Below are 12563 nucleotides of genomic sequence, written 5' to 3' on the forward strand. Positions count from 1 at the left end.
ATACACATAGCACATTGTAAAATGATGATTTTCTAACCAGCGTGGAAAGAATACATGAAACCGGGAAATTTGAAGATAAATTCTGATTTTTCTAGATAATTTGAACGAATTTCATACCAAAAAAACAAAACATCCTCATTTTACTCGCTGCGCCATCTGGTTGTAAATCCAACGTAAATTCGTCAAATGAATTTGAATAATATCAGTTATATTCCAACCGACAAACTAGTCAGTTTATTTATTCATCGGTTCGACCTACGGCCACCCCACATAGGTTATGGGCTCAGGTCAAGAAAATTCTAGAGGATTCCATCATCTTGAAGCCTATAAGTTTTTAATCAAGACTTTCAAATCCCCGGTATGGACGGAAGCAGATTCGAATTGCTATTGCTGCGCGAAAATCTTTGGAAGTACGTTACGGAGGCCGCTCCAGAACCTTCGACGGAAGCGTGGACGTAAAGAGATGCCAAAGCACGAACCAATATGGTTTGGCTCGTCGACGACAGTCAACAACCGCTGATCCGTAACTTTAGAACCGCCAATGAAACCTGAAACGCGCTGAAAAAACATCAACGACGTTGTCCACTCACGTGTCGTACTATGTAAAACAACCGCAACCCGAGTACAATGACGATGGGGACATGGAAGGCCATCTTGTCCGGTTGGAGCAACTTTTCGTAAGTCTGGCAAACGCAGGACAGGATCTTGAAGCCTGCCTGAAGGTAGCGATGGTTTTAAAAAGTATGCCCGACTCGTTCGACACCCTCACTAACACGTTGGAAAGCCGTTCCGACGAATCATCGAGCAATGAATGGCCCTATGAATGAAATGAATCATTCATGGGGCCCTATTATAGAAATCGAGTCAAGAGATTTTTGTTCGTTAGCTCTATTTTACTTTTAAAGGAGATGTGTCTAAAACGCGCCTGCGTAGCAATTCGATCCGCCTGATTTTCTCGTAAACCATCAAAGATAGAAATGCAATGGTTATAGGCAATCGTGCTAGTCAATGATAGAATCCTACCATGCAAGGTTTCACATTTGTAACATGCTTTAAAAAAATAAACAAAATACTTTTCTTTGGAAGCGGTTTTCGATAAAATGTTCTACATCATTTCTATAAGGTTTTTGTTGCTTTCATCCGCCTTACAAAATAACATTCGTAGCACTTTTGTTATTCAGTATCTAAAATACAAAACGATTACAGATTACAGATTACTAATCTACGTACTGACGTAGTTGTTACCTTAATTTTTAAGAGCAATCCATTCTCGCTTTGAGGGTGCGTATTACACACTTCTCCTATAAAGACACCGAGCAGTGGAGGCGATCTGGCGTAGTGGTAACATCCATACCTCTCACGCAGAGATCGCGAGTTCAATTCTCATTTCCGACATTCTTCCAAAAATGGAAGTAAAAGTGACAAACCAGCCGAAATGTGTTGAAAGCCACTATAATAGAGAGGAAAAAAGATACCGAGCAAAGTCGACAGCATCGGTGCAATTGCCAGAATTTTTCAAGTTGTTTGGTTTGCTTGTCGCATGTATTCAGAGAATTTTTTTGTGGACAAACAGTGTACACCGAGCATTTTGCTAAATCTTTTACCGAGCTCGAACTTCATATGTTGCATATATTTAAGCGTTTTTGAAACGTTTTCCGAAGGAAAACATCATGGACACAAACCTAAACAAAATAATTATCTGAAAGTCCAAACCAAACAACTCGAAAAATCCGGTCGCCAACGGTCGCATTACCAAGGACTACCGGTCGAGGCTACAGCGATGCGTTTCCACTTACGTCTCGCCCTGACCAGTAGGGCTCTTGCTACACATACATGCAGAGCATGTGTTGGGCACACATCGCTTTGTTTACGCTCGTAGTTTCTGTGCAGCAGAAGCGGATTTATTATCAATCGGCGTTCATGTAGATGATTTAAACATAGTTGCGGTCTTTCTACTAGCGCGAAATTTTTACGTAGGACTACGTCTTTCATTTCTATACCGGGGTGTAAAATCAAAGTTTCTAAAACGAAAGAGTTACGCCGGAGACCGAGATTTTGAGCGTTAATAGCTCCTAAACAACTGAACGAAATGGTATGATAAACACTTCATTCGAAAGAAGGAAGGAAGGTCTTGTATTATAGAGACTTTAAACTTTTGCATTCATTCGTCTCTAATTCGAAAGATAAAATGTCTACGCGTTATATACTTGTTACTTTTTGATCCAAAAACTTGTTTCAATAGTCTTAAAATTGCTTCCAAAACAGGCTATTGAAATCACCAATCGGTATATAAGCGAGCGTCGCTCGCAAATCCACTCAGTTCTAATTGAACAGCGATTGGAGCATGTCGCTGTTGTGGTGAAGCTCTTCGTTGATCATGAAAGCGCGGAACGGTGTCACCAAGAGCCTGTTTGTGAACCTTAGACCAGAAGGGAATCCATGAGGAGGAGAGTGATGCCACAAACGGTTCCCCGGGAAGAGATCGAAGCAGCCGCCACACACACACATACACGCGCGGAACTCTTCGTTTGGATGCCATTCAGCATCGAGAAAATTCCGGAAAGATTCAATCGTTGCTGAAAAATAATCTGTCAGTTCCCCTGGAAACTGAAAAATACATTCATGCGAAAAAGTTCATTTTAATGTTTTCTATCCATGTAACACTGCGACCAAATATTTTTCAATGAAGTGCTATTAACAGGTGGTTATCGAGTTAGCATTAATCTTTTCCCGTATAATATGTCCCTAATTTCAACATAATCAACTGCTTTTTTGGCGGGGCTAACCACCGATATCTGCACACGAATGTTCATTATAGTTTACTTCTTCCCAAGAACAGCATTCCAGGGTAAAAAGCACAAAGCCTAAATGGGAATACACTTCACCCAATCCCGCTTTACAATCGCTATGTGCAGTTTGCACTGTTTCTCTGAAACTTTTTGAATAATCAATCTGCTTCAATTGATATGGATCATAGCCATAACAGAAATTTCTATTTTTCTCCGTGTATATGGCTTTGGCGCTAGAAGTAAATATTTCTATGTAGAGAAACATGTAATCACATGTTCTTAATATAGAGTGACGCGTAATTTTTATATCTATTTCGCTAAAATAATTATTGAAACAAAACCCAATCTTGTCGATCCATATAAATCCTATGCAGCGATCACGTTTGCCTACCCAACAGATTACTAATACATACGCACGCTGCAAGCGCCCTGTTGGAAGATAAAAGTAAGTGAATCCAAGAGTCAAGCAGTTCTCTTCAGTCACAGACCATCTCTAAAGCTGCTCCCGACTACAGGCTGCTTCTTCACTGTCAACAATCGCCCCGTCGAATGGTTGTTCGTTATCACGTACTTTGGCGTCGCCATTGAAAACTACTATACTCAGTCAATTTTGTCGTACACGTCGTACTACATAAGCTCGACACCGATCCGCTAACCATCGGATAAAACCAAGTAGAGTTAGATTAAAATGAAAAAAAAGAACAAGCTTAATGCAAATTTGTAAATATTGTTTTTTTTTGTTCTTTATTATAGAGACTTTCAGCCGTAGGTTGGTTCGTCTCTCATTGTAAATAATATCGAATCAATCGTTATTTTATTATTCCTGGATGTCTTGATTCATAACATTTATCTTTGATACCACATCTTCTGGTATCTCCAGATTTTTCAAGTTGTCTTCCCCAATTTCTTCCTCGGTCCTGAAAATGATTGATTTCATTCAGCATAAATTTATATTACAAACTATTACAAACCTAATAAGAACGTCCACAACATTTTCACACGCAGCCAGAACCCGTTTGTCGCCATCTGGTCCACACTCAAACTTGTGCAGCTCTCTCAAAATCTCATACGTTCCCCGCTCTCTCAGATAGTTTCGTCCCTTCCTGGTGGCACACAACTGTGCCAGTGATTCTATCAACATTTTTCTTATATCCGGATCTTCCTCCCGTCGCTTCTCAGGTCCTAAATATTGCAGTTCAACTGGCAGCTTATCATTCGTGTCCTCGTCGAACTCCTCCGGTCCTGCCAGAGGCAATAAAATGTAGGGCAAAACTTCAACACCGTCACCCAAAAGCCATTCGTGGAGGGTCGAGTCGAAACAAACATTTTTAAGCAAACCAACGGAACCGCCTCGTCGCACAATACTTCCTTCATGATGGACAAAGGGAAGGATACGAGTCAACAGATCGGTGGACGGATCACAGAAAACCGCTAGTCCTCGTTTACTTTGTGAAAGATTACTAAACAGTGGTCCTAGATAATTTAGGTGTCCTTTTTGTTTGTTATAACTGATGCGTGTGAAACACGTTGTTAATTTCTCGAGTGCGAACTCTATTGTTAATATTTGGTCGAGAACTTGTTTCACCAAGTTTTCCGGCCGTGTAACATTGCATAGAACCATGCACCAGGGATCGGCAAATTTTGAATCCTCGTCGATAATCGCTGAATACGCCAGATGAACAACCTTTTCGCTGAACTAAGATGGGATTAACTATTATTGTAGTTTTCCATCAAAATAAATAGAAAATTTACCTGTGCCACCAGGGCTTTAGCTCCGTTTTCCTCAGCGGAAATGTTTACCAGTGTCAAAATCGCATCCTTTCGAATTGTCTCCGAGTCGTCTTCGGTCAAATCAATTATCTTCGTCAACAACTCTGAACACTTACTAATGAGTGAAATGCCTTCTTTCGAGCCCGTGAGACCAAGAATGTGGGTCAAAGTTACTGCTTTTAAATCTATACGAGCAGATTTGTTGAGAAACTGAACGATTTCCGGTAGTGCCTCCATATCTGTGAAAGCGCGTGAACAGTGGGAATGTTGATCGTTTAATGTTTGTTTATTTTGCGCCTCACAATACGTCATACGCACGTGTAGTTTCAAGATAAGGGCGAAAGGTATAACACTTTACGTGGATCGCACAGTGGGAAAAATTTAAAAAGCTTTTTTTTGGGAAGCTAATGAATGGTTTCAAAATTTGTATCAGCTGAAAAAAGAGGTTTCCATAAGGCCATATTAAGAAGTTGATATAAGACAAATTTTAAAATTCGACAAAAGCCAATTCTTTTTTTTTCGGTATAATAATGACTTTCAACACTTTTGGCTGGTTCTTACTCCCAACATTCTACCGAAATGGAAGGAAACATTTCGATACAATGTTGGGAGTGAGAATTGAACTCGTGACCCTCAGTATGAGAGGTATGGATGTTACCACTACATGGCCTTTGCAATGTTTTAATAATAAAGATTTGGCTTTTGTTACTGAATATGAAATGAGACAACTTATATTGCAGCTGACTACTTCATCCCTAACTTGTGTACCCCAATGGTAAATAGCTTTGGATAGGCGCCTGACCTCGCAGTTCCGAAGTTGATGGACCTTTACTCTGAGCAATGTATATAATCGTTATCAATCAGCATTTTGTACTGATAAAAACAGTTTTTTTGCAAATGCAGTTTCGGTTTACAGTTGAAATGCAAAACTAAGCATTGTTTTTTTTTTGTTTTATCTTTCTTATCGCACAATTTTCCATTGCAGAGCTCAGAAATTTCTAATCCACCGCTTTTTATTACAAAATGAATGAATTCAATACAGTCAAAACATGAACGATTTATTTCGAAATTTCGCAAAGATAAAGTTTATTTTATTTCAATAGAAATTTTGGTTGAACTGGTTTTACTTCACTTGTTTGGAACAAATAATCACATCAGTAACATTACACCATTTACACAGCTTAAAATAACTTCTAAGTACGGTTACAATTATTTTGTCAAATCGCTCCTCCTTCTTACGTAGATATGAAACACTAGGCTCCGAGCACTCATTCTTCTTCTTTCCTATAAAACGGTCCATCAGTCCGTGCAGTATACTGCCAGGTATCCGTTGGTTTTTGTTGATCAATTCCTCGACAGCATACGCAACCTTTTCTTGCAACTCTTCAGGTGTCAAACTCGGATCATATGGAATAGGTTTTCCAAGATGGGTTCTGAATTTCACTGGGAATCCCCCATAAACTGGCCATACCGGTATACGCACCACATTACACAGACGAATGAACAATCGATTTGCGAATCCAATTGAGCGGAAGCCTTCCCGAAGGTTCTCCGTAAACATCGGAATTATTGGCTAGAAAAAATTGATGCATATGGTAATAATTTCGACTTTTAATACTCACTGCTTTGGATTCGATAGCCACTTTCGCAAAATCAACACGATGCCTCCACAGCAGTTCATAATTGCTATCCCCAAACTGGGCTTCAGAGACCCCTCCTGGTGAAAAAGACAACATGTTACCCTCCTTCAGAACGGTGGCACACGATTGCACAGTCCCAGGGCCTATTTTCATAACGCGCGCGAGGAAAGGCCAACCGGGCAATTTCTCTAGAAAGCGATCTCCAACCGTATGCACCAACCGAGATCGCTTCAAATATACACGGGCCACCAAATAATACATATCGATGGGAATAGCGCCTTGGTAATAAATGATAAGAGCGGGACCATCTTCGGGAAGACCCGCACACTGCGCCGTACATTATTCATTGTCGTCTGAATCGGTCTTTTCAGTTCCTCCATAGATGTCGGCCCTTTTGGAGGATATGCCGTCGTTGAGTAACCGGGCATGAATCCGGCCTGATAACTTCCCACAAATCTGTTTAGTATTGGCGATGGAGCGCGAAGGAGGACCTAAATTTTATAGACACCATTCAGAATCTTGATTGTACGGTAGTTCTCACAATCCAGTCGCCTTTTTTGTTCTTCTCCCTTCAACTCATCGGGTAGCTCCTCTGTGTCCCAGATCCTGGCTATCAAATGATGCATACACTCTATAAATTTCGCTAAACATCCCTTGAAGAGCTCCGCTACGAAGCCATCTTTACTAGCTGTTTTTCGATTCTTTAGCAGTTTAATAGAATCCCTAGCTTCATCCACCGTAGGAAGTGGTACATGCGGGTGCGATTCTCTTGTAGTCCTCTTCAACGCCGTCTTTGTCTCCTGTCTGTGCGCTACTGAGATGTTCATTTAATGTTACCCCTACCTTTCGATTTCATTTGTTCGTTAAGGCACTTTCTTTCTTATTCCTTCGCAGTGGGTGTCAGATGATATTCAAACTAAAATCAAATGAGCCGGAATCAAAAGATGATTACGACTACGAATGGGAGAATTAAAATAGCACATTTTCACTGCCTGGCGGTCGTATTCGCGACTGTGCATTTATTTCTGATGTGACTGTTAAAACCGAGGCAATGCATTCGTGGGTACGTTCGAAGTACATATAGAGCCATAACCTTCGCGCAAGGGCAGTATGTGATGGTCACCAAAAATATCGACCGTAAACTTGGTTCAGTAAAAAAGGGAAGGTTAGGAAAGATCTATTTTAGGAGGGGATTGGTTTCACGGTCTAATTTTAATTCTGGGTAAGATACCTATGGAAGGAAGATTGAAGTTGATCAAGGAGTGTAGTAGTTGATTGACTCTCAGTACCAAGGAGAGATCTTCGCGACCTTTCAGGCTAAGCCAACGTACATCTTTTGTAACCACACAGACCTTCAAATAGCTGACCACATTTGGCCATCCTTGCAGAGGTAGGACTTGTTATGAACACTCTGCTAAAAAGCCAGTGCCATAGAACATTTTTGATAGAAGCCAGCAGTTGACGATTTGCATGATAGATGTTTTATGGACACACGGAACTCTAAACGAAGTGGTTCTGATTATTTGAAAGCGATTCAGTACTTCAGTAAATCGTGTTGCATGCTGAAGAAAATCATGAAACAGTAAATCAGATTAGCTCTTAATAAAGAACATATTACATCATATTGAAATGTCAATTAAATGCTTTAACATTGACAAGTTTCATTTCATAACAGCAATGTCTGAACACATACGAAAGAATAAAATAATTAAATCTTATATGGCTCGGAAACCAGGAATGACTGATCCTACTGCATAGAATGTATTAGGTTATATCGTATCAAATCATATGTATGAGTTTTAACCGCTGTTGAATTTTAATTTCAGATAGCCGCGCGAGATAGCTGGTGGATGATAATCCAGACGACAGGAGTTCGAACCCACATCGGATCAGTTTTCACCAAACATCAATATCTGCCATTTTAAACACGAAACGAAAATATTTTGCTCCATTTATTTTTTTTTCTATGTCTGTAATAAATCGTATATGAGTATGGCAAAAGTCATATTAGGTGCGTTGACAATTCATGAATATATTCATATTAGATCGCAATTCAATTTCAACATAATCGCTATTTTAGTCGGTCATCCAAACTAATTCGGTAAGCATTTGCCATGTATGTATATGGCCTCCACTTTTGCATGCATATGCCAGTTAGGCGCATTATATGCCAACCAAAATTTAGGGCATATGATGTTATATATACGCTTGTTATACGATTTAATGTTTGCTGGGGTATATCGGCATAACGATCATCTTAGTATCGCGATATGCAGTATTATTTACGCACATTCTACTAATTTTATATGGTATTGTCGGGTCAAATCGCAATACAAACGCTGTTTTGAGATGCATCTCCATGATGAACAGATGTTCAAATAGTCCTTCCGTATGAACATATGACCAAGATCCTACCGCGGTTGGTTACTCGGCCTTTTGTGCATTGACGAAGGATTACGTCTTCCGGAAACAGTGGGAGTACAAATTGAAAAACGAAAATCGATCGCATCGTGAAAAATGCCCAATATCAAACACTTATTGCTCAGTCATTTCACGATGGATTGATGAGATTTTTGCGTCAATCGATATCGGCACTCCATAACATTTTTCTAGATTGAATAAAATAATATATGTCATGAAACTAACTATTTATTTAAAAATACTAAAAAATAGTTATCCAAACGGAAATACCTCGTTCTGATTAGTCGAAATCGTAGATACAAGCTTCCTCTTGTACTCACAATTATTGCTCTTTCATTTTCTGAAAGATTTACGGGAGTTTGAGTCAAAAAGTCAATTTTGGGCACTTCCTAACAATTCATTACAGTGAAAATGAATAATATAGTATATTTTATGAAACCACAGACTCCAAAACCAAGGTGCCTGGGAAAATCGGCATTGCAAATACATGCAAGTTGGGGGAACTTTTGTCCAATTTAATTGATGTTTTTTTTCTTTATTCAATCCATACAGAACACAAGAGACATCTCGTCAATGGCCACAGACAGCGGGTTTCATCATATATATTTCCGTTTCGGCATCTTCTATCGTGATACGCACCATCCTACAACTAATCACCATTCTTTTGTCATCATTACTCGGTTGTAAACACTGGTGGAGTGAACAAACAAACAAAACGGCCCTTTTCAGGGCCACCAAATCATTATCAAAGAGCTCAACGATGTAATTTTTCAAACATATCCAAAATCAGCATGCAACAGATAGCCTAACGGAATCCTACGTCAACTATGCTGTCGTGTGTCCTGTGATTTTCTTTACATGCGATAACTATTCAACTATTCAAACATAAGGTATACTATCAATACGACAAAAATAGTCAGAAGTTATACTACCAAACAAGCAACTGATCCCTAACTTGTGTATCCCAATGGTAAATATCTTTGGATAGGCACCTGACTCCGCTGTTCCGAAATTGATGGACCTTTACTCTGAGCAATGTATATAATCGTTATCAATCAGCATTTTGTACTGATAAAACAGTTTTTTTTTTGCAAATGCATTTTCGATTTACAGTTGAAATGCAAAACTGAGCATTGTTTTTTTTGTTTTATCTTTCTTATCGCACAATTTTCCATTGCAGAGTTCAGAAATTTCTAATCCACCGCTTTTTATTACAAAATGAATTCAATACAGTCAAAACATAAACGCTTTATTTCGAAATTTCGCAAAGATAAAGTTTATTTTATTTCAATAGAAATTTTGGTTGAACTGGTTTTACTTCACTTGTTTGGAACAAATAATCACATCAGTAACATTACACCATTTACACAGCTTAAAATTACTTCTAAGTACGGTTACAATTATTTTGTCAAATCGCTCCTATTTCTTACGTAGATATGATACACTAAGCTTCGAGCACTCATTCATTCTTTTTCTTCGCTATAAAACGGTCCATCAGTCCGTGCAGTATACTGCCAGGTATCCGTTGGTTTTTGTTGATCAATTCCTCGACAGCATACGCAACCTTTTCTTGCAACTCTTCAGGTGTCAAACTCGGATCATATGGAATAGGTTTTCCAAGATGGGTTCTGAATTTCACTGGGAATCCCCCATAAACTGGTCGCACCGGTATACGCACCACATTATACAGACGAATGAACAATCGCTTTGCGAATCCAATTGAGCGGAAGCCTTCCCGAAGGTTCTCCGTAAACATCGGAATGATTGGCTAGAAAAAAATGCGTCAAGCCATGGTAATAATTCCGACTTTTAATACTCACTGCTTTGGATTCGATAGCCACTTTCGCAAAACCAACACGATGCCTCCACAGTAGTTCATAATTACTATCCCCAAACTGGGCTTCATAGACCCCTCCTGGTGAAATAGACAACATGTTACCCTCCTTCAGAACGGTGGCACACGATTGCACAGTTCCAGGGCTTATTTTCATAACGCGCGCGAGAAAAGGCCAACCGGGCAATTTCTCTAGAAAGCGATCTCCAACCGTATGCACCAACCGAGATCGCTTCAAATATACACGGGCCACCAAATAATACATATCGATGGGAATAGCGCCATGGTAATAAATGATAAGAGCGGGACCATCTTCGGGAAGATTCTCCAAACCACACACTTCATAACCTGCAGTGAATTATGAACGGAGAATCAATAACATTGTTGTAATGTTACCGTGTTAGCTACCATGAAAGATCCATCCATGTGCATCCCAGACGACTGCAACCAGGGTCCTAGCAAAATCCCAGAAGTCAAAGTCGCCATCATTGTAAACTTGCCGAATGAATCGACTGATGAAATATTGAAAAAGATTAATGTTACGTTTGCTTATTGAGTTAATTTAGTTCAACCTACCTGTGTAATTTGTACACGTAAAGTAACGAAATTGAAAAATATATCAGCAGCACAAAAACGGATGGCAATATAAATGTCATCAGCAGTGGAGTTAATAATCGGGACAGCCATATGGAATAGTCTAAATCTACATATTGACCTAGGACCAAAATAAAGCCGTTGAAATGATAGATTGACCCATTGATCTCACGGTTTAATTGGTTTAATTGTTCATACCTATGTAACTGAAAAACGTCGAGTTTTTAATCGTTTCATTGTTTAGTGGTATTAAATCATCCGCGACAGTGCCCATTACGTGCGAATAAGTATGCACCGTCAATGGAATCCTTCTAATCCTAACTCCACAGTACAGACGGGAGATTTATTATTTCCAGTAGCAAATGTGCCCGCTAATATAATATTAATTCACAATTCGTTTCTAGTATTCGTTGGGTTTTAACACGGATGCAAAATAGGGCATCGTTACAAAATAATTCACAAACTCAAAACGCTCGCCGATCACTGCACAAAGAAAACTCGGAGTTTAACTCAAAATTAAAAAACATGCAAGCATTCTTTCTTTATTTTAACAGAACACCGAAATAAAATTACTGTTTTGTTCCGAATGGTACAATCTACTCCTGTATACGTCTGCTGTGATCTGTCGCTGAGTTCTGCTGTTGAACTTTGCGCAACAATCGTGTCACGGCTGATTGGTGTTTGTGTGCGGAATGTAAACAGCAGAGAACACATCAGATGATTGTCAAAATGGGTTTGCAAAATCATCGATGTCAAAATCATTCGAACACACGAGGGGTGCACGCAAAGATGATCGCTCAAATACTGGTAACATGGTAACAAAATAGTGCATGTGACAATTTTTTGAGTAAATGATGTTAATTAATTAGTCAATTTGAACCATATACATTCATACTTTCTTTGAAAAAAGTTATTGGTTCAACATCAATCAAACATATTGTTGTTATATGTTTAGTTCTTGCAATAATTGCGCTAAATAAAGCATGTGATTTATTCATTCATTTCCATCTGAGACGAAAGCACACAATAGAGGGGTCAATTCTGGACCAGTTGCTGTTTAGTGATAATTTCGTACAACATCAACCAAATGTAACTACACATTCAGAGAAGGTATGATACGACAAAAATATGTCACGGGCGTGGAAAAATAATCTTCAGACAACTCATATCAATTTGAAAACGTTTCACGTGGTTCTGCATCCCTGTTATTCACGCTTGGTCGAAGAACAAGTAAGAGCCCAGTTGTCAAATCTCGTCTCATATTTTCATCAAATCGCGTTGACGGAATGATAATGGCAACCAGATAATGTGAAGAGGATTGTACACACTTTGGAAATAAAAACTATGAGTGAAAATGTTCTTTTCCATATCGAATAAGGATTCTATGTACCCAGCAAACATTAAATCGTATAATTTTGCACGTGCCAAGTCTTACAAGAAATCCGAATAAATCATAATCGCATATAATATCAATCAAAGTATGTATCGTGTATATTTGAAATCGCATTAAATGTA

The 12563-nt window shown here is 39.0% G+C and overlaps 3 protein-coding genes across 3 annotated transcripts; all 3 read right to left on the bottom strand.

Annotated features, from left to right (window-relative positions):
• Nucleotides 1-3502: 3502 nt before the first annotated feature.
• LOC129777954 (protein HGH1 homolog) lies at nt 3503-4849 on the bottom strand. Its single transcript, XM_055784567.1, has 3 exons — nt 4542-4849; nt 3761-4485; nt 3503-3706 (listed from the first exon to the last, which is right to left on the bottom strand). The coding sequence occupies exons 1-3, from the start codon at nt 4794-4796 to the stop codon at nt 3607-3609; spliced, it is 1080 nt and encodes a 359-aa protein (XP_055640542.1). The 5' UTR covers nt 4797-4849; the 3' UTR covers nt 3503-3606.
• Nucleotides 4850-5682: 833 nt separating this feature from the next.
• On the bottom strand, nt 5683-6627 carry LOC129774063 (transmembrane protein 68-like). The gene is made up of 3 exons (XM_055777759.1): nt 6607-6627; nt 6182-6526; nt 5683-6132 (listed from the first exon to the last, which is right to left on the bottom strand). The coding sequence occupies exons 1-3, from the start codon at nt 6625-6627 to the stop codon at nt 5683-5685; spliced, it is 816 nt and encodes a 271-aa protein (XP_055633734.1).
• A 3276-nt stretch (nt 6628-9903) lies between these two features.
• Nucleotides 9904-11737, bottom strand: LOC129777505 (transmembrane protein 68-like). The gene is made up of 5 exons (XM_055783799.1): nt 11247-11737; nt 11031-11169; nt 10863-10966; nt 10441-10802; nt 9904-10388 (listed from the first exon to the last, which is right to left on the bottom strand). Exons 1-5 carry the CDS (start codon nt 11320-11322, stop codon nt 10080-10082), a joined length of 990 nt encoding a protein of 329 aa, XP_055639774.1. The 5' UTR covers nt 11323-11737; the 3' UTR covers nt 9904-10079.
• Between the last annotated feature and the right edge of the window lie 826 nt (nt 11738-12563).

The sequence above is a fragment of the Toxorhynchites rutilus genome, chromosome 3, assembly GCF_029784135.1.
Source record: "Toxorhynchites rutilus septentrionalis strain SRP chromosome 3, ASM2978413v1, whole genome shotgun sequence".
Lineage (NCBI taxonomy): Eukaryota > Metazoa > Arthropoda > Insecta > Diptera > Culicidae > Toxorhynchites > Toxorhynchites rutilus.

Bases quoted from the DNA above. Each gene is read 5' to 3' on its own strand.
- LOC129777954 (XM_055784567.1), bottom strand. From the start codon at position 4,796: ATGGAGGCACTACCGGAAATCGTTCAGTTTCTCAACAAATCTGCTCGT. The intron at 4,486-4,541 runs GTAAATTTTCTA...ATCCCATCTTAG, and splicing joins CTAAAGCCCTGGTGGCACAG to TTCAGCGAAAAGGTTGTTCA. The intron at 3,707-3,760 runs GTTTGTAATAGT...AATCATTTTCAG, and splicing joins GTTGTGGACGTTCTTATTAG to GACCGAGGAAGAAATTGGGG.
- LOC129774063 (XM_055777759.1), bottom strand. From the start codon at position 6,627: ATGCCCGGTTACTCAACGACG. The intron at 6,527-6,606 runs GCATATCCTCCA...TGTACGGCGCAG, and splicing joins TGCCCGGTTACTCAACGACG to TGTGCGGGTCTTCCCGAAGA. The intron at 6,133-6,181 runs GTGAGTATTAAA...AATTTTTTCTAG, and splicing joins TGGCTATCGAATCCAAAGCA to CCAATAATTCCGATGTTTAC.
- LOC129777505 (XM_055783799.1), bottom strand. From the start codon at position 11,322: ATGGGCACTGTCGCGGATGATTTAATACCACTAAACAATGAAACGATT. The intron at 11,170-11,246 runs GTATGAACAATT...TTTTGGTCCTAG, and splicing joins GACGTTTTTCAGTTACATAG to GTCAATATGTAGATTTAGAC. The intron at 10,803-10,862 runs GTAGCTAACACG...AATTCACTGCAG, and splicing joins ACATGGATGGATCTTTCATG to GTTATGAAGTGTGTGGTTTG.